Below are 24897 nucleotides of genomic sequence, written 5' to 3' on the forward strand. Positions count from 1 at the left end.
TATTAAAAATGTACCATCATTTTATGCATTTCTAGATATATATTTATGAAATTTAAAAATTCTATAATGGAACAAAAAATGGTCTACAGGTTCCAAATAAAAAAGTATGTCCACTATTGTCCAGTTGCCAAGGTTTTATACTTGTATACTTGAGGTAAATAAATTGGCAAGTATGGTTCACAACAACCTAACTTGACCGTGAAGTTTGTTGTGGAAATCACTGGTAGGTGAAGACTCTTGCCTGCAAAAATGCAAAATAGAACAAGAGCAACAAACTTACTTTGTAATTTAACATGGTCCAAATATAAATGCATGTTAATGTTCACACAATGAATTGGAAAAAAACTTGAATCAAGTAGGCTACTCGGCAACAAGACTGACTAATTTACTTGCCCCATGTGAACCAGTTGAATGAACTATATTGTATTTTTCTTTTATTAATGAACTACATTAGACCACCAATTTAAATCAAAAAGGTCAAGACATTTGACCTACTCACAGCCAAACGAACCGGATTACGTTTGGTTTATCTATTTAAGACCACTATATAAACTATCATCATAAGTGTAATTATGCGTACAATAATTTATTATAGAAAACAATATTTTATATCACTTTTACCTTTGAAAATTGTTTAACCATGTGTTTACATATTATTTTACTATCGTTTATTCAAAACATTGTAAAAACAAAAACTATTCAAATAACCTGACAAGTAAATCAAATGTTATTAGAGTTAAGTTTTAAGCTGGGTCTGATAATCTAAATAAAATATAATACATCAACTAATTTATATTAGTTAGATAATCAATAAAATATAAAATATTTTATGGCAATTGTATAAATTAGTCAGAGATGAATTCTATTAACAAGAATCTATTTAATTATAATTATTAATTATTGTAGTAAAAACAATTTTGAAACTTTTAACTTCATTGTTCAACACAAACAAGAAATCAAAATTAATACATTTGAATAATGCTTATTATTGATATTAAAAAAAAAAAAAACATAATACATACTTATATAAATATAAAATAGTTTGTATAAATAGTGCTCAGCCGATATTTATTAAACTAACTGCCAAAGTAAAAAAAAAATTGTAGTCATTACATTTATTAGTCAATCATTATGTGCATTGTCAAAGTACCATCAAGTAACGCTCGTATTTATTATTTTAAAACTGCGACAATACAAATAATTAATTCTAACGATATATTCTACTACAATAGAATGATACATGTAATAAATGTAAAGACTCAAATATTTTTCTTTTAAATTGTTTTCTTAATATAGTTAAATCGCATGCAAATATTATGTTCAAAATTCAAATTAATACAATTTTTAATCATTATATTAAGTGTATAATATCGGCCTTTCCTCAAATATACATTTAAATTTTATACATAGCGATTAAATATAATCAAATAAATCAAGTTTATAATAATACATTATACTTATTTTTTTTTTTAATATTATAAAATAAAAGTGTGTAATTAAACATAGTTATAAGCTAATTTTTGGTGAAAATGTATCTTTTACAATATACAAAAACAGATATTTAAGTATAATTCACTTCAGACATGAAATTAATTAGTATGTATTGTGGAATGTAAATATTGATACTTAAAAATACTAAATGAACTTAATACTATTTTTTTAAGTATACACTTAATAATTTACTGTTACTTTTAAAAATAACTTATTGTATCTTAAATAAATATCATATTTCATATCATATGTAGGGAATAAATGTTTATATATATATAAATATATGTATATATAAACATATTAAAGAATATATAAATATACATACATATACATATATAAATATTAGTTAGTTAAATTATTGAAGAAAAAATGATTTTACAGAATAGAGACATCTTATTAATTGTGGTCTCATTGATAGGAAAGTAATGGTTAAATATAAAGCCAAATATAATTCTGCTAACTTATTGAATATTTAAACTTAATAGCTATATACAGTATGATATTAAATATTCAAACAATCATAATCAAAATGATTATCCATGAGTTGTGTCATCTTCAACAAAATCATATGCAACGTCTCTTGTAACGCATTCCACATGACTCACCTGGAATGTTTTTTTTAAATTTAGATGGTAACATAACAAATTGTAATATTATTGTTATTATCATACCTTATTACGAAATTTAACTCCATAGAACTTATGAGCATTGAATAATAATTCAGGTCTGAATGTGGTTGTTATGAATTGGGCATGATCAGACATTTCATGTATCATGTCTGCAACGGCTTTCCTATGTTGAGGATCTAGTGCCTATAACAATTAAAAACTCATTAATAGATATTTTAATACATTTATTATACATTTATAAGTTATAACTAATACTAATTATAAAATGTATAACCCCCATCAAATCAATGTAGTATTAGACATCATATAAATTTAAGTTATTGTTTTAATTCTGGTTAACATTATATACCTGATCAATTTCATCAAAAAGATAAAATGGAGCTGGATCACATTTTTGAATAGCAAATATGAGTCCAAGTGCGACTAATGATTTTTGACCACCAGATAATTGATTCATTTCACGCATCTCACTTCCTTGGCCGGCAAACGACACTTTGATCATTACTCCCGAATAGTTATCAATATTATCTTCCTAAATATGAAAACAAATGATACTTTGTTATATATTATCAAATATAAACAACAATTAATACATGCACATTGAATGTTACTGTGATTGTCCGTAGTATGAAGAAAAGTTTAGAAGAATAATCTATTATTAGATAGATTTATTGAAATTTATTTGTATACAAATTATTATTTAAAAAAGAATTTTGACAAAGGTATAATAAGATTTAGTTTTAGTAAGTATATTTATAGCAACAAGGCCAATTTTCTTGTCATAAATAATTGTACAAATTGTCAATATTTCTACAATTATACATTATTGCCGTATACTTAATTTAAAAAAATTCATCTGGTGTACTCTTGTCCACTAATATTTAAATTAAAAATAGAAGCTTGTCTCAGAAAAATTTAATTTTTAGTATCCAACGAGCCAGCAGGGTTGCGCTAAGTATAAAAAGAAAAGAGCGCCTTAAAATACACACATAAGCAAAACATACACACTTAATTGCCGGACCATATATTACGCAACCAACACGATTTATGAAATAAATTTCTTGAGAAAGCCTATCAAATTTGTAGTAAAATAATTAAGTTTGAAAATACAATAATCTAATTGGACATTTTACGTAGAAGTGCATGGTGTAGTTTTCAAATCATTTTGAACAATATTGACTGAGTTATAGCTAATTTAACTAGAAATAATTATAGCGTATTTTCAACAATTTATTAGCTAATATTCTCCGCAGCCCGCATTACAATGCACTATCCGACATCTATGGTAATTAATAAACAAAAAAACATTGTAAAACCAATAAGTGACAGTCAACATTCATTAATTGAGGACATTCACAGTATAATGTAAATATACATGTATGTATTTAGTTTTATTTCAAATTCCTACATCGCCAACAATAGGTGTAGCAGACTCTTCTCCACCAGCCGATTTCATTACTAATTGAGCAAATCCACCAGGCACAAGTTTGCTAAATACTTGAGTAAAGTACATTGATACTTGTTTAAATGTAAAAAGTATAGCATCACATTTTCTTTGTTCCAATACATTCATTAGTTCTTCAATTTTTTGATGTCTAATTAAAAAATAAATATAATAATATGTATCTACTGTTGATGGTTATATTTATTAAATATTAATTAATAATTACCCTCGATCAAGTTCTTGTTTTCTGGATACCAATTTTTCTTTTTGTTCTGAAAAACTAATAAATTGGTCTAAAGCTTTTTTGTTAACATGACCATAACGTTTAATATTACTGTTAGCTTTTTCAAGTTCTTTAAACAACTGAAAAATAAAATAAAAAATACGCGGTTACCTATAAAAATATGGAAGGCAACAAAAGTATAATATAATATAATAATACTTACATTTTTAGACGAATATGACATATATTTAGTAATGAGTTCAGTATTAGGAAGAGCTCCTAGGTCACTAATTTTAGATTGACACTCATCCAATTTTTGCCTTAGCATATTTTGCTTTGTTGATACTTTAGTTAAATCTTTGGACTCATTATCTAATTTTTCCTGAGCTTCTTTTTCTAATACTTTCCACTTCTCTAACTCTTCTTGACAAATTTTTTGCTAAGTTATAACAGATAACATAAGTTTGGTTAAGAATATATTATTTATTTAATATTCAACCGGCAAGCACCAGACACCCGGGTAAATAAAGTATGCTACATAATTAGATCCAGATATAACAGTTAAACAAATACATTTTAGTTGCACAAAATAAATCAGAAATTATAAATAATTTGGATTGTATAAGCAGTTTGGAATGTTGACCATAATTATAGTTTGAGTGCTTTCATTGAAATGTCTTAATTAATATGTATTATTTATGTATTATGTGTTTATTAAATGTATTATTAATACCCAAAATCCTGGTTACATATAAAATTGACTAGTTGAATAATTGAATATTTTAATGTCTTACTTAATTTGAATGGACTGATCATTGGATCATTAATAATCATGCTTAAGGGACATTAGCTTAATATTAATTCTTTAGATATTTAACAATTGTTTATACAACTCGGCTAGATATTATCTAACCAAATAAACATTTTTTTTAAAACATTTAATTACAATTAAGCTATAGTAAAATCCACATTACCTTTTTAACGGCTTCTTGTACTCTTTTATCATCAATTTTGATATCTGCATTCAATACCTCTAATTTTTTTTTAACTGTCTGTACTTCCATTTTATTATTTTCTAACGTCCGTTTTCGTTCTTCAACAGATATTTCTTGTAATGCCTTTAAAAATGTATGTTATTAAAAAAATATATATAAATATTAACAAACATATTATTCTTTAACAAACCTGCATAAGCTCATCTCTACGACGAATCAAATTGTTTGTTAACAAGTTTTCAAGTTTGTTTTTGTCTGCTTCCAATTTCATACGAGTAGAAAAGGCTGTTTTATTTTCCATAGTTAGTGATCGAATATCATCATTTAATTTATCCATTTCTCTTTGATCAGTAACAGAAAGTTGAGCCATAAGTTCCTTACAGATTAAAATAATTAAATACATTAATATGAAAATAACAATTTGTTTAATTTTGCTCATACATTATTGAATATATACAACTAAACATTTTATAATAAATGTTTAAATACAATTCTATACTGGAAATAATGATTAAAATTATTTTTTAGTCAGTAACAATTGTCATTCTCTTAAAATTAGAAAACTTTATTCATTCCATACAGTACAAATATTTTACAGAAAAGTTTATATGGTTGCAAGATTGTAGGATAAGGAAATAAAATATAATTAATAAACCTATAGTATTTGTAACTGAATACTGAATAAATTGTACTTTTTTTTAATGGTATCTAGTTTTCTATTAATTATAAATTTATACTTAATTAAAAACTATAAATACCATTAATAAATAATCTTGTAGAATAGATAAGCAAAATTAAAATAAAGAATAATGTAATCTATTTTACCAAAAGTCACTGTACACTAAATGACATCTAAAAACAAAATGAGTACCTGATGAAGCTCTGATTCTAATCCACTACGGGTGGTCTGCATGGCTTCTAAATTTGATGCCGCTTGTATTAACAACCTTTCTTTGGTAGCTCTGTATCTCTCAATTCCAACAAGTTCTTCCTTCATAAGTCTTATGTCTCCTTTTAATTTGTCAAAATTACCCCTGAAAAAATATGTTCCATAAATAAGTCAAAGGTTTAAATAAATTCAATAACATGTAGAACTTTATAACTAATTAAGAGATGTGCAAAAATGTAGACTAGCATAATAAAAAATTGAATCAATTTTGTTTATTGAATACTATTAGTAATACATTTTTAATAATAACTAAACACATACTTGGATTTACTATTTTTTGTTTCAGTCTTTTGCATGTCAGACATTACTACATTCACATTGACCTCAACTTCATTTAATTGTGTTTTTAATACAGCAAGTACTTCTTCAGCTTCTTTTATTTGGCTCATCGAATCATTTCGTTGTTTTTGAATTTCCAACTTAGAACGCATATTTTTAAAATATCCTCCCGTTAATGTTCCACTAGAAGAAACCTTTACACAGAGAAAAAAATTGTTAGAGAAACATGTTTAAAATAATGTTTAGTTTGAAAAAATTAATTTAAATTGATTACACATTAACACATATAAAATGTATTCACCTGATCGCCATCAATTGTAATACAATCAAGCATACTTTGTTTAGATATTGTAGTAGCAATTTCTAGATTTCGACAAATTAATGTTTTGCCAAATATAAAATGCATTGCTTTATCTAAGTGAGGTTCATATTTAAGCTTACTGACCATTGGAAGTGCATCCTAGAAAATTTAAAACCAGAATTAGATTAGATCATTTTTTAAAAAAAAATTGAATAATAAATATATGTTTACCTTGGATTGTGGATATCTTATATCTCGTACAGTTAATCTGTTTAATGGCATGAATGTAACTTCACCAGGTAAATTTTGATTATTAATTTCTTTCAAAATTTGTGTACCAATTCTATCAGATTCCACAATATGGAAAAACATCCTAGAAACAAAATTTATTCATATCAAGTAACTAAATAAAATGAATACCCTAATCCAGGCACCAACAAACCGCGGAACTTTTTTCTGCGGTCTTTAAATATTTCATTGCATTATATATCAAGAGGTTATATTATGTTGCAAAATGTTAGCATGGAAAGATGTAATGAATATTGTAATATCAACGGTTAAGTACATACATAAAAATGCTTTGGCACATCGTCAATTTAAAAGGTTCTCAGAAGAATGCTGAATATGAGGATGTAATAAAATTTTTTGTCACGCCTGCACCAAAAGTTTGGTTTTTGATAGCGGTTGAAGCAACGGAAAGCGTCTTTGTTCCGCACAGCGGGCAGTAAAGTGGGAATCCCTAATAGTGCCAGGTGGTTAAGTGGAAACCTCAAAATGTACCGGGCGGTAAAGTGGAAATTCCAAAATGTGCCAGGCGGTAAAATGAAAAACCTCATAAGTGTTGAGCGCGCAAATCACGCGCGTATCCCCTGCACAACCAACACTTATATTCATATTATAACCTCCTTGCATGACACGTAAACATTTTTATTTCATAAAATTGTTTATGTAGAATTATAGTCTAGTCGTTGCATAAATCCTTGCATTACGTTTGCCGTGATTGATTAGTACAGAGGTGTGACACAAAATAGTATGTGTGGCTCGTGCGGGAAGGTAATTTCAGTCTTGGGAGAAATGTGGCCCTGTAGTTTGTGCCACACACGTTGCCCGTGACTGAAATAGCTCACTTCTTGCCCTAGCCCACAATAATATACTATTGTACCTACAACCTACGTATTATGTATAATAATTTTTAATTTGATTTTCTGAGTTTTACGTACATAAGAAAAAAATTAAGTTGTTTGAGAACCCTTTTTCTGTTGACAATGACGATGTTCAATCTAATTTATAGATGGAAGTCGTAGAATTTAAAAACAAAATGTTCTTAAAACTGTTTTTAAATAAAGTAATGAACTAAAAATATTTTATTCAAGTCTTTCCAAAATAGACTTTAAAGGTATTAAGTTTTGCTAAAAAAAATAAATATTGTTCACGATTAAGCAACAAACACTTGAATGCAGTTTTAAGAATATTAACATCCAATATGAAAGCGGATAAAAGTGAATTAGCGGGAAAAATTCAACCTCAAAAATCACACTAGAAACCAGGGCTTTGCACCCGAACGTAACCCGAAACCCGAAACCCGAATTAACCCCAAAAAATAGCATAACCCAAAACCCGTATATACAAATTTAATTTATTAAATTAAGATTAAATTAAATCAGATTTAAAAAATAAACACCAAAAAAACACCCGAAATAACCCGTAATATAATATTTGGGTTTGGGTTTACCCAAAAACCCCGAATTATTAAAAAATAAGTGGCATATCAATTTGTATGTATTTTTGCAACTAATGCAACTAAGATAAGAAATAAGAGATATAGAGTAGCTAGAATGAACCAATCAGTAACGACAACGACAAGTTATTATTAGGATAATATATTAATAGAATGTTTTATCGATATTGACCAAACTGTATATTATTTACCTAAGCGATATTTAGCGTGCGTATTTATCATTATTCATTGTTGATTGTTCAAACATCAAACATATTGTACAGATTATAGAAAATAAAATAATATAATACAAAATTATAATATTTAGTCTTCATCTATCATAAACGCATTGAGTAAGTATATTTCATTTTGTTATGTTGTGTCTATCATCAATGTATCATAGGTACCTAATAATATTTAATATACCTACTTTATAGAAATGGGCAGAAAAAGAACTTCTCCTGTTCATAAATATTTTAAGTTTAATATTTCGACGGGAAAATCAGAATGTCTAATAGAGTCTTGTAGACAAGAACTTGTAGGCGAGCATGCAAAAAACTTAGAGCGGCATATCGAAATGTTATGAACTGATAACTATTAAGGTTCGTGTAATAAAAATATAGAACAAAATTATACAAATTTATCCATTTGCATTTTATTTTTAACTTTTAACTATAACAGTCTGTATACTCAAAAATTATCAATGGCCTATAATTTTATAATTTATTAGTTATAACTTATAACTTATAAGTTATAACACTAAAACAATACAATAAAATTAATATGTTTTACCTACCTCAGTACATTTTTTTATTTTTTAACTTTACCAACTTGATAAATATTATAGTTTATAAATAGGTACCAAACCTAACCTATAGAAATTTGAAGTAAATATTTATCAAATTTTTATTATAGCAAAAGTCAATGATACAATCAAAACTACATTTTGAAAATAAGAAATCAAATTTCATGATTACCTAATTCATTAGGTATCTAGTTATTTACCAGGAAATCATTGTTAAACTAAGTAAAATTTAAATTTTTTGAAAATTTGAAACATATTTTTCAAGATGAAGAATTGTTAGAAGATAAAACAAATAATAATCAAATTAGTGAAGATTTGGAATTGAATCCTCTAGATGGCTTAGAAGATGATTTAGTGACTGTGATGTCAAACCAAAACAATGATTTTGAAGAACAAACTTTGAAGCCTCTAAGTGTGTTAATTCGTTGCTCTGTGCATACTTTACAACTTTGTGTAGAAGATGCACTTAAATCAACATCAGATCAAAAATTAGTTTCTAAAATGAGAGAGGTAGTATATAATAATCGTTTAAATATTTAAAATATCTGTAGACTAATTATGAATTTTAAAATTATGTGAATAATGATTATGGTTGCTCATAGATAGTGAAAAAACTAAGAACTCCAACAGTAATTCGAATGATAAAAGGTCTTCATCCAAAAGCAAAAGAGGCGATCATTGATGTGGAGACTCGATGGAGTAGTTCTTGTGACATGTTAAATCGTCTCTAAGAGTTAAAAGATGTATGTAAAGATGTCTCCAATACATTTAAAGAATTGAATGTAACTGATAATCAATGGCAGAAAACAGAAATTTTAGTATGTTTCAACTTGTATTATTTAATTGTTTAACATTATTTTAAAAATGTTTTACCTAGTTTGTTTCAAAAAGTTTCTAATGTTTCTATAATATTTTTAACACAATGGTAATTTAAGTATTTAACATTTAACTATAAATTTAATTATGTAAATATTGATAATTTTAACAGGTAAAAGCTTTATTACCTGCTAAGCAAGCCACAGTTCAACTTCAAAAAGAAGACCTTACTATTGGAGATTTCTATGGAATTTGGCTTAAGTGTTGCAGAGATACTAAGAAAGTAGGTTCAGGCTTTTCTAAGATTTTATCTACTTTAATGGAAAAAAGAGAAAAATTACTGTTGGATAATCCTATTTTTTTAGCTGGTAAGTTTCAAAATACTAGTTTAAATTTTTTCAAATACAAACTAAAAATAAATTAATAAAACCATTATTGTGATTTTGAATATTTAAACTGTTTTAGGTATCTATTTAGACCCAAGATTTCAATGTCTCCCAAATGATGACTCCAAGTATAAAGCAATTAATATTTTAGTTGATGTGTGGAAGATGATTTTATGGTTAGATAAAAATTCAATGCCGATTTCAAACAATGAAATTATTGAATCTGCAACTCATTGTGAGGTTGACAATCATAATTTTTCAAATGTTGAAGATGATGATTTGGAAAATTTTATTAAAACTAAAACATATATTTCTATACAAGAACAAAATGAAAGTGTTGAAGCAATACCAATTCGTTTGTTGTTACAAAGCTATGATAATATTCAACGTTTACATCATTCCACGAGTATTAGACAGTATTGGCAGGATTTGAAGTTGATTAAACCAGAGATATTTAGATTAGCACAAGTAAGTGCTCTAAGTGTAAGCCTAAGTGTTCCTGTTACTCAAGTAAGTACTCAACATTTTTGGATTATTAATAATTGTACTCTTTAGACTTTAGTTTTAACTTCTATTATTAATGTAATTCAATTTTAATTTAGTTATATTAAATATAAATCATAATTTATGATTTAGAACAATAATATAAATTATAATTGTATTTACATGTTAAATTACTATTGAATTATAATATTATATTATATACTGAAGTTTATCAGTGAAAAAAAAATAGAAAGAATTTAAAGTTTATATAGGAAATTCAAATTTCAAATAATGTTTACTTATTAGTTTTTAGTGTTTTTTTTTTAAAAAACCAATAGATAAATAAATATTAATTTGTCAACATTATTTAATTTCAAATTAAAAAGGTAAAATGTAAAATAATTAATAATTATGTACTTATGTAGCTTTTTAGTGTTTGAACGCCTAGAGGCTAGAACTAGAAGAAAATATATTATAATATAATGATTTTTAATTTTAATTTTAATTTTTCATTGGATGTAATTTTTAATTTTGTACCTACTGGTTGACAATTTATAATGTCAAGGAAATATTTAATATATTATATTCAATATTGAAAATACATATAGTGGACATCAAAGTAACAACTTTCAGTTTTTACATTTGCATTTGTTTCTATCCACCCCATTTTATGATACTTAATTATTATTTATTAACTATTAGAATATACTAATAAAAATAACTATGTATTACATAGGTGTCTGTTGAACGTTGTTTCTCTGGGTTAAAGTTTATTTCATCAGATTTACACATGTCACTTACAAATGACATGCTAGAAAAAATAATGATTATACGGTGTAATAAGATATTTGATACAATTAAATAATAATCAAATTTAAATTATTAATGTTTTGTTGTTTTCAATTTTCATAATTTAATTTATCATCAATTTATTATTATTTGGATTTTATTATTTTTATTATTGTTAAAACTTCTAACTTAAAAGTTCTAAGTATTTATTAATTTACATATGTACCTATTCTATTATTTAAAATTAAAAGTGTTAACTGTTAAGAAATAATAAAATGTTTAATTTACCTATGTATTCTTTAAACTTAAAAGTTATAACTTTAAAAGTGTTAAGTAATTAATATTTATTAAATAATTAAATAAAAATTTAAAAAGACCTAGATGCTATATCATTATATTATTTTATTTTACAATATTCAATAGTAGTCAATATTAGTAAATTAAAAATTGTGTTGTCTTACCTTCTTAATCAAAAATAAATATAATAAAAATATGTAAAAACATACTATCTTTTATAGTGGTGGACAAAGACACGAGCGAGGAGTAGGATTTATTGTTAGCAATGAATACTTACCATACATAAAAAGATTTGAGCCGTATAATGACAGACTATGTTATATCCAAGTTGAATGTAAACATATGAATTTAATACTGATAAATGGCTATGCACCTACAGAAGACAAACAACAAGATGAGAAAGAAGCTTTTCATGAAGACCTGAACACAATTTTCGAATCAACTGCCAAAAGCCAACCGAAGATTATCCTTGGAGATTTCAACGCTAAAATAGGAAAAGAAGTAATGTATAGACCAACAATAGGAAAAGAAAGCCTCCATATTCATTCTAATGATAATGGAAACCGACTAATTAACTTTGCAATCTCTAAAGGACTAAGGATAAGTAGCACGTTTTTCCCACACAAAAACATCCATAAAGAAACATGGGTCTCACCCGGAGGTAGTACCAAAAACCAAATTGATCATATCATGACAGATGTGAAGATAAGCAATATTATAGAAAATGTCAGGAGCTATCGTGGAGTGTCTGCTCAGTCAGACCACTTCTTAGTTAAAGCAAAAATACAAATTAAACTACCACGAAAATGGAGGAAAAGAACAATAATAGAAGAAAAAGTCGATATAGATAACATAAAAAACTCTGAAATGCTAAAGGAATACAAAAATGAACTAAAAAATAAATTAAAGGGTGGAATAGAGGCAGAAAATATTGAAACCCGTTGGAAAAAATTAGAGGGAATATTAAAAATAACTGCTTTGGAACACCTCGGAAAAAAGAAAAAAGTACAAAAGCACAAATGGTTTAACGATAAGTGTCAAAGAGCAATTGAAGAAAGGGATAAAGCGAGATCACTGATGCTTACAAACCCAAACACAGAAAACAATAAACATTTTGCCCAGAATTTTAGAGAAACTAAACGTATAATAAGAAAGGAAAAACGATTATGGGAAAAGGAAAGAATAAAACAGATTGAGGACAACAGAACGAACCCGAAACTTTTCTTCAAACAAACAAAAGAATTAAAAACGGGATATAACCCCAGAACAGAGATAATGAAAGAAGAAAATGGAGAACTTGTAACAGAAGGAGAAGAAATTGCAAAACAATTTGGGAAAGTGTTCGAGGAACTACTCAACCCACAAACGCACCAAGACCATACGCAAATTGAGTACTATACAGCAGAACCTGAAGACTTAGAGCCAACGGACGACGAAGTTAGAATGACCATAAACACACTTAAAAACAATAAACCGCCAGGTGAAGATGGCTTAGCTGCAGAACTCTTAAAGTATGGTGGTGAGGAATTAATAAGTGAAGTAGGGAAATTAATTAGAGATGTATGGCATAAAGAAGAAATACCAAAAGAATGGCAACTAGCAATAATCTGTCCAATTTATAAAAAGGGGGACCGGTCAAGCTATCAAAATTACCGAGGAATATCGTTACTAAATATAATGTACAAAGTATTGTCAGGTCTCATACTAAACAGAATAAAACCTTACATAAAAGATATCATTGGAGACTACCAATGTGGTTTTATGAGTGGTAAATCCACCATAGATCACATCTTCACTGTTAAACAACTAGTTGAGAAACATTATGAATTCGACAATGATCTACATCTACTATTTATTGACTATAAACAGGCTTATGATTCAATTAATAGAGAAGTACTATGGGACACACTTATAACATTTGGGATACCAGCTAAGATAGTGAAAATGATAAAATTATGTATGAATAATACTAGATGTAAAGTCAGATTCAATCAACATATATCAGATGAATTTGAAGTTAAGACCGGGCTTCGGCAGGGAGATGCCCTATCCCCAATACTATTTAATATAGCATTAGAAATGGTAGTGAGAAAAACTCAGAAAAAATATGGGGGGGGTAAACTTGGGAGAGAACAGAAGACAATGCGGAGTACTAGCGTATGCAGATGATATTATCATATTGGGATCAGACAGTCGAGAAGTCAAAGCAGGAACCAAGGAACTAATAATAAACAGCAAAGACATTGGATTACAAATAAACGAAGGAAAAACCAAATACATGGTAATATCTAGGCGAGAAAATCACGAGGAAATTTTAGAAGTTGAGAATTATAAATTTGAAAGAGTGCAAAATTTTAAATACCTGGGTGTTACAATAAATAGCAAAAATAATAATCACGATGAAATTAAAATAAGACTAACTGCAGCAAATAAATGCTATTATGGAGTAACGAGTATACTAAAATCAAAACAGGTATCACTCAAATCAAAAATTACAATATACAAGGTAATTATCAGACCAGTCCTTTTATATGCGTGTGAAACATGGCCAACGACTAAAGGAGACAAAGACAAATTAGCGATACTCGAAAGAAGAATATTTGGGCCAAAAATAAATAACATGACACAGCAATATGAGAAAAGAAATAATATAGAAATACAACAATTATATAAAGAGCCAGACATAGTAGCAGTACTAAAAAATAGGAGAATGGCATGGGCCGGTCATATATGGAGGACAAATGGTCTTATGAAAGAGGTTTTAAAATGGAAACCTCAGGGGAAAAGACCACTTGGCAGGCCGAAACAAAGGTGGATCGACAAAGTGGAGAAGAATTTAGCAGAGATTGGAATACGAGATGGAGAAACAATAGCACAGGACAGAGACAGATGGAAGCAAGTTTGTGTTGCGGTAATGGGCCTCAATGGCCTTTAAAAACCGAAGAAGAAGAAGAAAAATATATAATAGGCGAGAACTTTATGCAGTAGAATAATGACCGAGTAAGTAATAAGTACTAATTTAATATTTTAGTATTTAATATGATTTTTTAATTTTTCTTCATTATATTTACTTTAAAAGTAAAATCAGATTACTATACCAAATTTGCATTGAAAATCTCATGTTAATTGATATACATGTTTTTTTTAACACCAGAATTAACCCGAAAAAATTTACATTTAACCGTAACCAGAAAAGTGTATTAACCCGTAACACCCGAATTTTCTTTCAACACCCGAAACCCAAAAAAATGTTTCCGGTGCAAAGCCCTGCTAGAAACTAAATATTTATATCCTTTTACACCCAAGAATTAATTAATAATTTTTTTCAATTTTTTCTTCTAATGAATTTTATTAAAATCCAGTTAATAAATATTAAGTAAATAAACCTTACAATGTGAAACTTATAAGTTTATGATTGAATACAATTTTTTCGTTCTAATAATAAAATAAATAATAACTATTATAAAATATCCAGTGATCAACTTGTTGAAATTAACTTATGTCAATCTGGAGGTGGTATTCTAGCTAAATGTATTATTATTTATTTTCTTCCCATATTGAACATGTGCTTGAAAGCACTTGGAAGTATTGGTTTCTTAATTCGTAATACAAAAGAATTTAATAACGAGCTGTCCTAAAATATTATACACCACAATAATTAGATTAATATTAGTTATGTTCCGTTCTTTGGAATCCCTCACAAATCGGTCTTATTGAATCCTTTGAGTGTGTTCAAAAAAGGTTTTTAAGTTTTAAAATTACACATTAACTTAAATTTGTTAGCAACTAATTCCATATCTTCAATCCAAGCCAGCCTTAATTCAGATTCTCTTGAATTTTGATGGAAATCTATAGATATTTGTTTCATGATAAAATTAATAAAAGACGATATATCCTGAGCGGATTATTATACTCCCTAAATTTGAATGTTCCTTAATATAATTTGTGATACCGTCCTACATTTTCAATTCCATTTCATTGTACCTCTTATGCCTATAATAACCACTTGGATTGTATTTCCTAACAATGAATTAAAAAACTTGTTTCACACATGATATTTACATTTGAAAAGCCAAGTTTCATTATCATATTTTTGAAACCTGTTTATCCCTGCATGTTGATATTTATTCTTTTCTCATTATTATATTACCTTCAATACTATTATTTAAAATTGTATTATAATGTATTATTATTAATGATCTGATAATACCATTTTTGTATAGTTAAGTTATATTAATGTGTATCACCTATACTGTACTTGAGCCTACAGGCGTTTATAAATAAATAACAACAAAATTGATTTGACAATTACGTAAGTGTTATTTTTTATTTACCTTCCACCTGCAGTGACTTCTACTGCAGTTTGAATACTTTGATCGCATCCAAAATTTTCAATCACTTGTCCATAATATTGAGTAGCAAGATCAAGATGAGCTCCACCTCTTTCTTTAAATACATCTAATACCTTACGTACACTATCTCTTCCATTTAAAATTGCCTAAAAATAATTACAAACGAGTTTGTACATATTGTATACATTGTTCTGTATTTAAAAAAATATAAAATTACTTTTCCAGCCATACTGCGGAGTGCTTGATCAGACTTTGCCAACTCTTCTTTAAGTGATGACAAACTATGCTGAATAGTATTTTCTTTACGCCACAACTCACTAATTACATATTAATTTCAATAAATAATTTCTATACTTAAATTAATTCAAACAAGATATTATTATTCTTATGAACTTGATAAGAATATGTAAAATTGAAATAAGGTTAAACTCACTTTCTCTGACTTTGATGTTGGTCTTTTGCTTTTTTTAATTCATAATATTTTTTATTATATTCATCAATAGCAACTCTTTGTTTTTCCAATTCAATAGAGTTCATCTAAATTATATAAAGGTTTAATAAGTACAACATTTCAAGATTAATATGATACTGCTGGTAGAAATAGAAATGTTTTTTTAAAAATGTTATACAATAATTCAAGTATTGTAATAAATGTATACTACTAACTACAAACAATGTGTTTTAGACATTTGAATTAATAAAACGTGTTTATTTCAGTTAAATAATGAATAGTTATTTACAGTTATTCAAAGTAAAATAAATTAATGGATTAGAAAAGATAGTTGCAAAATGTAGGTATTGCCTAAAATATCTATTACAATAAAAATATTATAATAATGTTGAAGTAGCCGTAAATTTAATTATTTTATATTTTTATTAGTATCAATATTAAATGAGAATTAATTCTTAAAATACCTGAATTTGATGTTCTAATTCACGCTGCCGTTCCCCATCTCTTTTTAAATCATCCGTTAATTTGTCTTTATGTTCATTCTTGTCTTTTATTTGTTTATTTAAAGACCTATACAATTAAAATAGAAAGGCTTTAAAAAGATTAAAAACAAATTAAAAACAAATTAAAACATTTTATGAAACCATATAAGCTGAGTTAACTATTAGAATAAACTTAAATAAAAGTTATAAATAAAATATAAATATTCACAAAATTGTATTACTTGAGTTCTTTTTGAATCCATTTATCACGATCTTCTTTGGATGTAAATTGACTTCCTCTTCCTTGTTTAGCATACAGTTCTTTTCTTTTTTGTTCTTTTAAAGCAAGCCTGAAATAAAATAATTTTATTTATAATACATCAATTATCATAAATTTGAATTTATTAGTATATTAAAAACTATAGTCATCTTACTCTCGAGTACAATCTTCTTCTTTCTTTTTTTGAGCTTCATACTTCGGTTTTAACTCTTGAAGTTCTGACTCTTTCGCTTTAATGGTATCTTGAAGTTTTTTCAATTCTCTTTCTGCCCTCTCCTAAAATATATACAACAATAATTATACATTTACATAAAAACATTTATAAGCTTAGAGTTTCTATCTTTTTTAAAGCATACTTTTGAATTATTATCTCCATCTACTTCATCCGTTAAATCTTTTATAGTAAAATCTAATTTTGTTTTTTGTTTAATTAACTCCTGTTGTTCTAAGCTTAAAGTTTCTTTTTCTTCTTTTGCAGCATGTACTTCACGTTTAGCATCACGTAAGTGTTTTGCTGCTTTCTTCGCTTGATCAGTAGCATCTTTAACTTTAGATGCAAGTCGTTTTTGTTCTTCATCAAAATTATTTATTTTTCCATCCAACTAAACAATTAAATTTTTTTTTTAAATTAAAATTTTAAATATTTCAAAGTATTAATACAACATCTAAATATAATATTTACTTCTTCCAACTTTCGTTTAGTGTCTTTTAATTCACGGTCATGAATACAAAATTCCAATGTCCTTCTTTTTTTATCCCAAACTTGATACTCTTTAAGTTCTTCTTTCTCTTCTTCAAGAGTTTGTAATCGTTCTTCAATTGTTTTGATAAACTCAACAATTTTTTCCAGTTTAGTTTGAGTATCTAAAATGTAATTTATGAAATTATTAGAGAATTATTTATTATGAAATAAGATTTATTTCTGAGATAAATGTATATTACCTTTTAATATATCAATTGATTCTTCTTTACGTTCATCGTAAACTCTGGTACCAGCAACTTCTCTCAAAAGTTTTAATCTGTGAGAATCTGGTGCAGTGGCCATTTGGTTTATCTGTCATAAACATTATGAGAAATTACTAATAGTATATTTAATTTCAGTATACAAATAATAGTGATAATACCTTTCCTTGTTTGACAATATAATATGGATTTGAATGAGAAAATCCAGCAGATTCTAATAAGTTAGTAACGTCTGACCTAGGGACCATTTTTTTATTTAGAAAGTACTGGTCTTTTTTGGCACCAATTACTCGTCTTAAAATAACTTCTTCTTTTTCAATCTAAAATAATTATTAGAACAATATTAAGTATATCATTTAAATATTCTTTAAATAAAATGATAACATTTTCAACATACTGGTAAACGATTATCAGTATTATCAAAGATAATTTCTACATAAGCTGTAACAACTCTGGGACCGGTTCCTTCATGAAGTAATGCTTGTCTTTGCTCAGGACGAAGATGTGAAAACTCATCACTAAGTACGAATTGTATGGCTAAAATTAACAAAATATATCAAATAATAATCAAGTTATCAATGTTAGACAAATAATTTACCATAAAAGAAATTGCTTTTTCCAGATCCATTACGGCCAACTAAAAAATAAAAATAAAGTTTTATTTTTTAAAAAGTAAAAAATAATAACTTGAAAAATGAGAAAACATTAGATGCTTAGTGGATAAAATAATACAAACGTAAATTATAAATTGAATAAGAAAATTAATGATTAAATTACTTTAAGACTATATATTTAATACATTTGAGCTTTAATGAAAACCATTAACCATAAAAACGTATACACAAATAATAATGCATATTGTATACATACCAACAACATTATGTCTCTTGTCAAATGGTTCAACTACAGTTTGCTCCCTATAGCTTTTAAAACCATGTATAATAACCTAAAAATTATAAGTAAATAATTATATATATTATACATAAAATTATAGGTAAATGTAAGAAATATTTAAGTTTCACAAAACCAAAACATAATACCTTGAGTACCTATTAGTATTATATAAGTATATTAAAATACATATTAACATATTATATATTAGGTATTTATTTTACCACTTAATAAAATAAAATTATAAAAGGTTATGAATAATAATTATAAATAGGTAGGCACCTACCAACAATAACAAATCTATATTCGGTACCTATGTATAATAACTTTATGAGTTATACTAAAAATAAATGTATAAATGTGAAAAGTAATCTTCTTGATTGAGAAATTAATTACATTTTGTAAGCCCATTACTATCAAATCTAATTTAATCAAATGTATTTAACAACATACAAATTATACTATTGAATTACCTATTTATAAAATTGAATTATAAAAATATAAAATTTAATGGGTTAATAATGTTACAACAGTACCTAAACTAGAAATCTCAAACTTTTTGATACATAATTGGATAAAAATATAACTTAGATAAAACCACCCAGTTGAATATTAAACTTGGATTTTTGAAACTATCAACCAACTTTAATTTCATCTTTAACTGAAGCAATAAGAACAATATTTTATTGTTTTTTTTATTAATATAAGATAAGTGTAAGCTAAAATGTTACTTAATTCTGTCCCTTTATATTATTTGAGGCATTTGGGAGAGGGATTTATAAAATATATGTACAAACAATTTTGAATATTAAAAACAACCTATTCCCAACAATTTGATTAATTACAATTGGCTAATATTTTAGAATTTAAAATAGTTAACCTTTCGTTCTTATAACAAATTAATTCAATTACATGTATTTCAACATACTAATATATTTGTTTATAAAATATAAATTAAGCAAAATCCGAGCTAAAACATGAATAAGTCCACTAATTAACCTCATAGACAGTTCATAAAAGGCAATGTCTATGGAATGAAGACTACAAGAGTACCAACCGTCTTTAAAGTTAAGTTTCATAAATCGAGTCTCATTCAAATCTTAATGGAGATAAAAATTAATTTTGCTTATGTATTTACGAATTAAATAAATATAACATTAAGAGTTACAAAAGACAATTTGAGTTATCAAGGTTTTCGAGATATTGTGACTCGACTGTATTAATGTTGACACAGGATGTATGTTCGATAATCGTTGTACATTATAAATACAACACTAAAACAAAATTCAACTTAATATGTCGTAGATATATTAAACATCACAATACAAAAAAATTCATAACAAACACTTTTAATAGTGTATTGCTGGGTTGCATAAACGATTTATTAAATTTAATGGTTCACTAAAAATGTAATAGACCAATCATGGGCCACTAAATCTTGTTTAAGGGACCATTAGCTCACTATTGATTCAGTAAATGTTTTGTGTAATCCGGCATATGTACACTAAAGGAATGGTAGATGATGATACAAAATAAAATAAAATTATTGTGTCGTTTGATTAAAAAAGGTATGTTAATATAAGACTGTTTGATAAATTGCAAACGGAAAACAACTTTTGAGATTTTTCAGTGAATTTGACACAATCATTAGTTGTATATACTCCGATCTTAAATGTACACCACATGTAAATAGATATTGTTCTACAAACTACCTTATGTTAAAACTTAGTTAAAACATATTATGCATCACCATGTAGTTTTATAACATTTTATATTATTTTCTCGATAAAATATAAGACTTAAGTAACAATAACGTTCAACGCAAACGAATTGCATTTCAATCGTATCGATGCGCTCGGAATATAAGAAAAGTCTATGTGTAAACTCAATTGTGTGTAATACGCGAGAATAAACAAATTAACATTATTGTAACGTGCACTGACCTGTTTGATATGCATTGTTTGATATTAATGCGTAACGCTGAAACGTTTAGTTCTTTTTGGCTAGCTTCGTTCCCGAAACAAACATAATACGTTCACTCCGCGTTTATTTTATTCAAAAAAATAATAATAATAATGAAACATAATCGAGTAAACAAAAATCAAAATGGGACCCTTGTAGATACTATTACTATTATTATTTATTAGTGATAAAAATGACGCGGTGCAGTAGTGGAGGAGATGGGGTATTGAACCTCCAAGCAAGAAACGACAATTGTCACAAGCGTTGTATGTCCCCAACCTGAGCTTTGCAAACCTCATCGGAGTTTAGATCAATTTATTTATATTATATGCCTATCGCACATAAATCCTTTGTCTATGATGCCTATTGATGCTGCATTACAATACTGTCTACTCCATAATATTGTTTTTTACGGAGTCTTCTCTCGCTCGTCTGTTTCCACATGCAAAAAGGGCAATTCGATATTATAATTTATAAAGTTAAAGGTGGGTATTGTAATAGTATAAGTTAGGTATCATTCTTTCGCGATTTCCGAATGCGTAAATAGGTATTGGGAAAACGGCATAATCTGTTTTGGCAATGTATTACGAACCATCTCGATGGAGGTTCAATCTCGAACGAAATGCCATAATCATAACATATGGCACAGCTTTTGAATGTATTGATTAAATTACAAAAAAATAATAATAATAAACACGTCATGCATATATAGGGTGGGTGACTGCACTACTGCAGGGTAGGTATATACAATATATTATATCACATTTTGTACACAATAATCGTTCGTAAACTGTATGAGCGGGGATGGGCAAATGACGCGGTCCGCGTACCTTTTTTTTATCAAGCCCGTGCGACATTTTCAAATTAATTCATACAAATTTATCGTTTATCTGTAGGTACATGTAAAAATTACGTTATTCGTAAGATATTAGAATAGTCATAATAAAGTACTTTGACATCAGAATAGTCCACTATACCTATAGGTACTTCGAGTTTCTGCTTACAGAAATAGAAGTTGATTTTATGATCCGTTAGTGCGTTCCCAATCGATGCCACACTTCTTTAAAACTAACATCAAACAAATTGTAAAGAATCGTACAAAATTAATGCTAATAATTTATTAATGGTCCCGGTGCCAGTTTTTCAAATTTTTCACAATTCTATAAAATTTGAAAATTAAATTTTATATTTTAGTTGCCACCTCAATTATAAGACTTTTCCACTAATCTACTACCCGATACCTATTTAGGGGGGGGGGGGGGGTTATAAGGTGTATTATATCGAAAAAAATACTTTAAGGGAATAACTCTCAAGCTTTGTAGAATTGTCGGATTTTGATGACTACTTTTTAATCTGAAAGAAGAAGACTTCCTACAGCCCGCATCGATCTCTGATTTTGTATTTTATTTCAAATAATTCTATTAAAAAAATTGTAAAAAATGCTTTTTATCTTGTAATTTTTTAGACGTATTATAAAGTTTGAGAATAAAATATTCAAAACAGATATCGATGTGGGCTGTAAAATATTTTCCTCTAGCAATTAAAATAAAAATTATGAAATTTGGTTGATTCTATAGGGCAATACCGTTATTCCTGCAGAGTGTATTTTTGAGGACAAAATGGCATCGGCACCAGGCGCCTTAATAGTTATTTTAAATTCTGAGAGGAGAGAGGAAGCTAGTGGTTTTACAATTTTTTTTTTTATCTTGTAGTATACCTACTAAATTTTTTTACCAGAATGAGTGCTTCAATTTCAACATAGTATCTTATCGTTTAGCAAATCAAATTGGATCATGATGGTACTTTAGAGAGGTCATTTTTCGATAGTAGCTATGCCATGGGAAAAACCACCAATAAATTACAAAAAACCGCTAAAAACGGGATTTAAATTTCTAACGCTTATTTATCACCATAGAAACGAATAAAAAATTATAATATTATAATATTAATTTAACTTACAGGCTATAAATAATACCATGAAACTTACTAACACAACACACAATCATTACAAACAATGGAACCTAAATGGCTTTTACAAAAAACATGAAGAACTAAAGGCGGGTTCACAACTGCCCGTGTCGTGTCGTGTCGTGTGAATTGTGAATTCAAAAATCAGGACGATACCAACTTGGTAACCATAAATTCTACCATGGTTATCAAATTTTCTTGCGGGTTTTTTTAAAATAATCAACTTCCATAGACGTATTAATTTATATGTCTATGTCAACTAATATTTTATATATTTATATTAAATATTAATTTAAAAATCACTATTAACATAATAAGTAAGTATATTAACATATTAATCAGTTGTTCTTTGTTGTTAACTGTCAGTGGCTGAGTAATGTTGTTAATTCATAGATGTATTTTTCATATTTAATTTGTAATATCTAATTTGTGAGTTTTTTTCTTTATTTTGAATACATTTTAAAATGAAACGAAACTACAATGAAGAAGAATATAAACGCAGTGTGTATGAATATAATATTGAAGTTAACAGGCGAAAAGTCCTTATAGTTTCATATATGTATCTTTTTGATTCTTATACATTTTGTTCGTCTAGGTAATGGATTCATCATCCAAATCCATCAGAATGCCTCCAATGCTACACAGAGAAACTCGACAAACCCAACATTCTCAACACCATAGACTCTGCACTCCGACCAAACGCAAACACCACCTACCAAATTTTATTTCTTTTTTTTAGAAAATTTGAATTTTTCGATTTAATTTAAATATTATAATTAAGAATATAAATTTTAAAAAATAATTGTAATCATTACAACAACTAATAGCTGTTGTTACCAATGTTTTGTTTTAGATCTATTAAAAAAAAAAACAAATAGGTAAGTAATAAGTTATTATTCGTTATTATTTTTATTTTTTCGGTCAATCTGTTCTAAATTGATATTAAATACTAAATATATTTGTATAAACTATGACTTGTATAGTTTCATGGAGTTTTTATTTATTCATCGGGTATTTAACGTGTATTATTGACAATTGTACTATTGAAGTCGAGGTTAAACAGTTAACAAAAACAAAAGATTTCAAATTATATGTAATATTTCAAAAATATTAACATGGTGAAAAAGAGAACGTAGGTTTGGATATACCAGAAAATTTAACCAGACGTAAAACACTCCTTTTCTTTATATAAAACTTTGTTGGCACTAAACAAGAGGTCTTTCAAGTTTGGAAATCTAAAGAGATTATTGATTGTACAATGCAATAACTACTTTAAAGATAAAATATATAATTTTAAGTAGAAACGTAATCTATTCTAAGCATATTTCTTTTATAGATCTTGTATACGACGAAGATCAAGACTAGTCAAGCCCAAAAAGTCATATACTCATATCAGTCATATCAATGTGTAACAATACTAATATTTAAACTAAAACTAATAAAAAATTATAATGGAAAAAATAAAATAAAAGTTACATTTTTGTGTTTTTTTTGCATATATGCATGTATATTTAATAGTTTTTAAGTGCATTAAATTCATAGCCTTGGTAATAACAATATAAAATATCCTGCAGACTGACAAGTGACAAACCGTCTACGCTCAGATTCGTTTTTCTTATACAATGATAATATAGGTATCATTCAATTCAAGTTTAATACAATATTCATTATACATTGACCCACTATTGTAACCTACTGTACAGCAGAGTGACATCCACTTACCCACTTTTTTTTTAGTGACTTCTTTTGCACCAGGGCCGCTAGATTTTCAAGTTCTATAATTTGGCCTCGAATAACTTTGAGTTGCTCATCCCTTATCTATAGGTAGGTCGTACCTTTATGTATAATTCCTATAAAGTATATTGTTTAGGGCCGCCACTTTTATTGTAAACTTTAATTTACAATGATGTGTGTTTTTTTTTATTTTTATTTTATTATTTTTAT

At 27.1% G+C, this 24897-nt stretch overlaps 2 protein-coding genes across 2 annotated transcripts; one reads left to right on the top strand and one right to left on the bottom strand.

The window, feature by feature from the left end:
• Nucleotides 1-862: 862 nt before the first annotated feature.
• LOC132935210 (structural maintenance of chromosomes protein 3-like) lies at nt 863-21153 on the bottom strand. Its single transcript, XM_061001687.1, has 26 exons — nt 20967-21153; nt 19003-19078; nt 18731-18769; nt 18530-18669; nt 18294-18452; nt 18112-18223; nt 17852-18033; nt 17526-17771; nt 17324-17445; nt 17132-17239; nt 16872-16977; nt 16390-16493; nt 16174-16273; nt 15939-16102; nt 6543-6684; nt 6312-6470; nt 5993-6204; nt 5654-5816; nt 4973-5158; nt 4762-4905; nt 4011-4226; nt 3791-3927; nt 3529-3715; nt 2470-2652; nt 2163-2303; nt 863-2096 (listed from the first exon to the last, which is right to left on the bottom strand). Exons 1-26 carry the CDS (start codon nt 20979-20981, stop codon nt 2025-2027), a joined length of 3615 nt encoding a protein of 1204 aa, XP_060857670.1. The 5' UTR covers nt 20982-21153; the 3' UTR covers nt 863-2024.
• Nucleotides 9099-10590, top strand: LOC132936054 (uncharacterized). The gene is made up of 6 exons (XM_061002721.1): nt 9099-9108; nt 9168-9343; nt 9436-9541; nt 9587-9651; nt 9822-10017; nt 10115-10590. The coding sequence occupies exons 1-6, from the start codon at nt 9099-9101 to the stop codon at nt 10588-10590; spliced, it is 1029 nt and encodes a 342-aa protein (XP_060858704.1).
• Nucleotides 21154-24897: the final 3744 nt, after the last annotated feature.

The sequence above is a fragment of the Metopolophium dirhodum genome, chromosome 1, assembly GCF_019925205.1.
Source record: "Metopolophium dirhodum isolate CAU chromosome 1, ASM1992520v1, whole genome shotgun sequence".
Lineage (NCBI taxonomy): Eukaryota > Metazoa > Arthropoda > Insecta > Hemiptera > Aphididae > Metopolophium > Metopolophium dirhodum.

Excerpts from the sequence above, each read along its gene's own strand:
- LOC132936054 (XM_061002721.1), top strand. Across the intron at positions 9,344-9,435 it reads TAGTTTCTAAAATGAGAGAG|ATAGTGAAAAAACTAAGAAC; the intron begins GTAGTATATAAT and ends GGTTGCTCATAG. Across the intron at positions 9,542-9,586 it reads GACTCGATGGAGTAGTTCTT|ATGTCTCCAATACATTTAAA; the intron begins GTGACATGTTAA and ends ATGTATGTAAAG.
- LOC132935210 (XM_061001687.1), bottom strand. Across the intron at positions 3,716-3,790 it reads AAACAAGAACTTGATCGAGG|ACATCAAAAAATTGAAGAAC; the intron begins GTAATTATTAAT and ends TTTTTTAATTAG. Across the intron at positions 2,653-3,528 it reads CTACACCTATTGTTGGCGAT|GAAGATAATATTGATAACTA; the intron begins GTAGGAATTTGA and ends TTTCATATTTAG.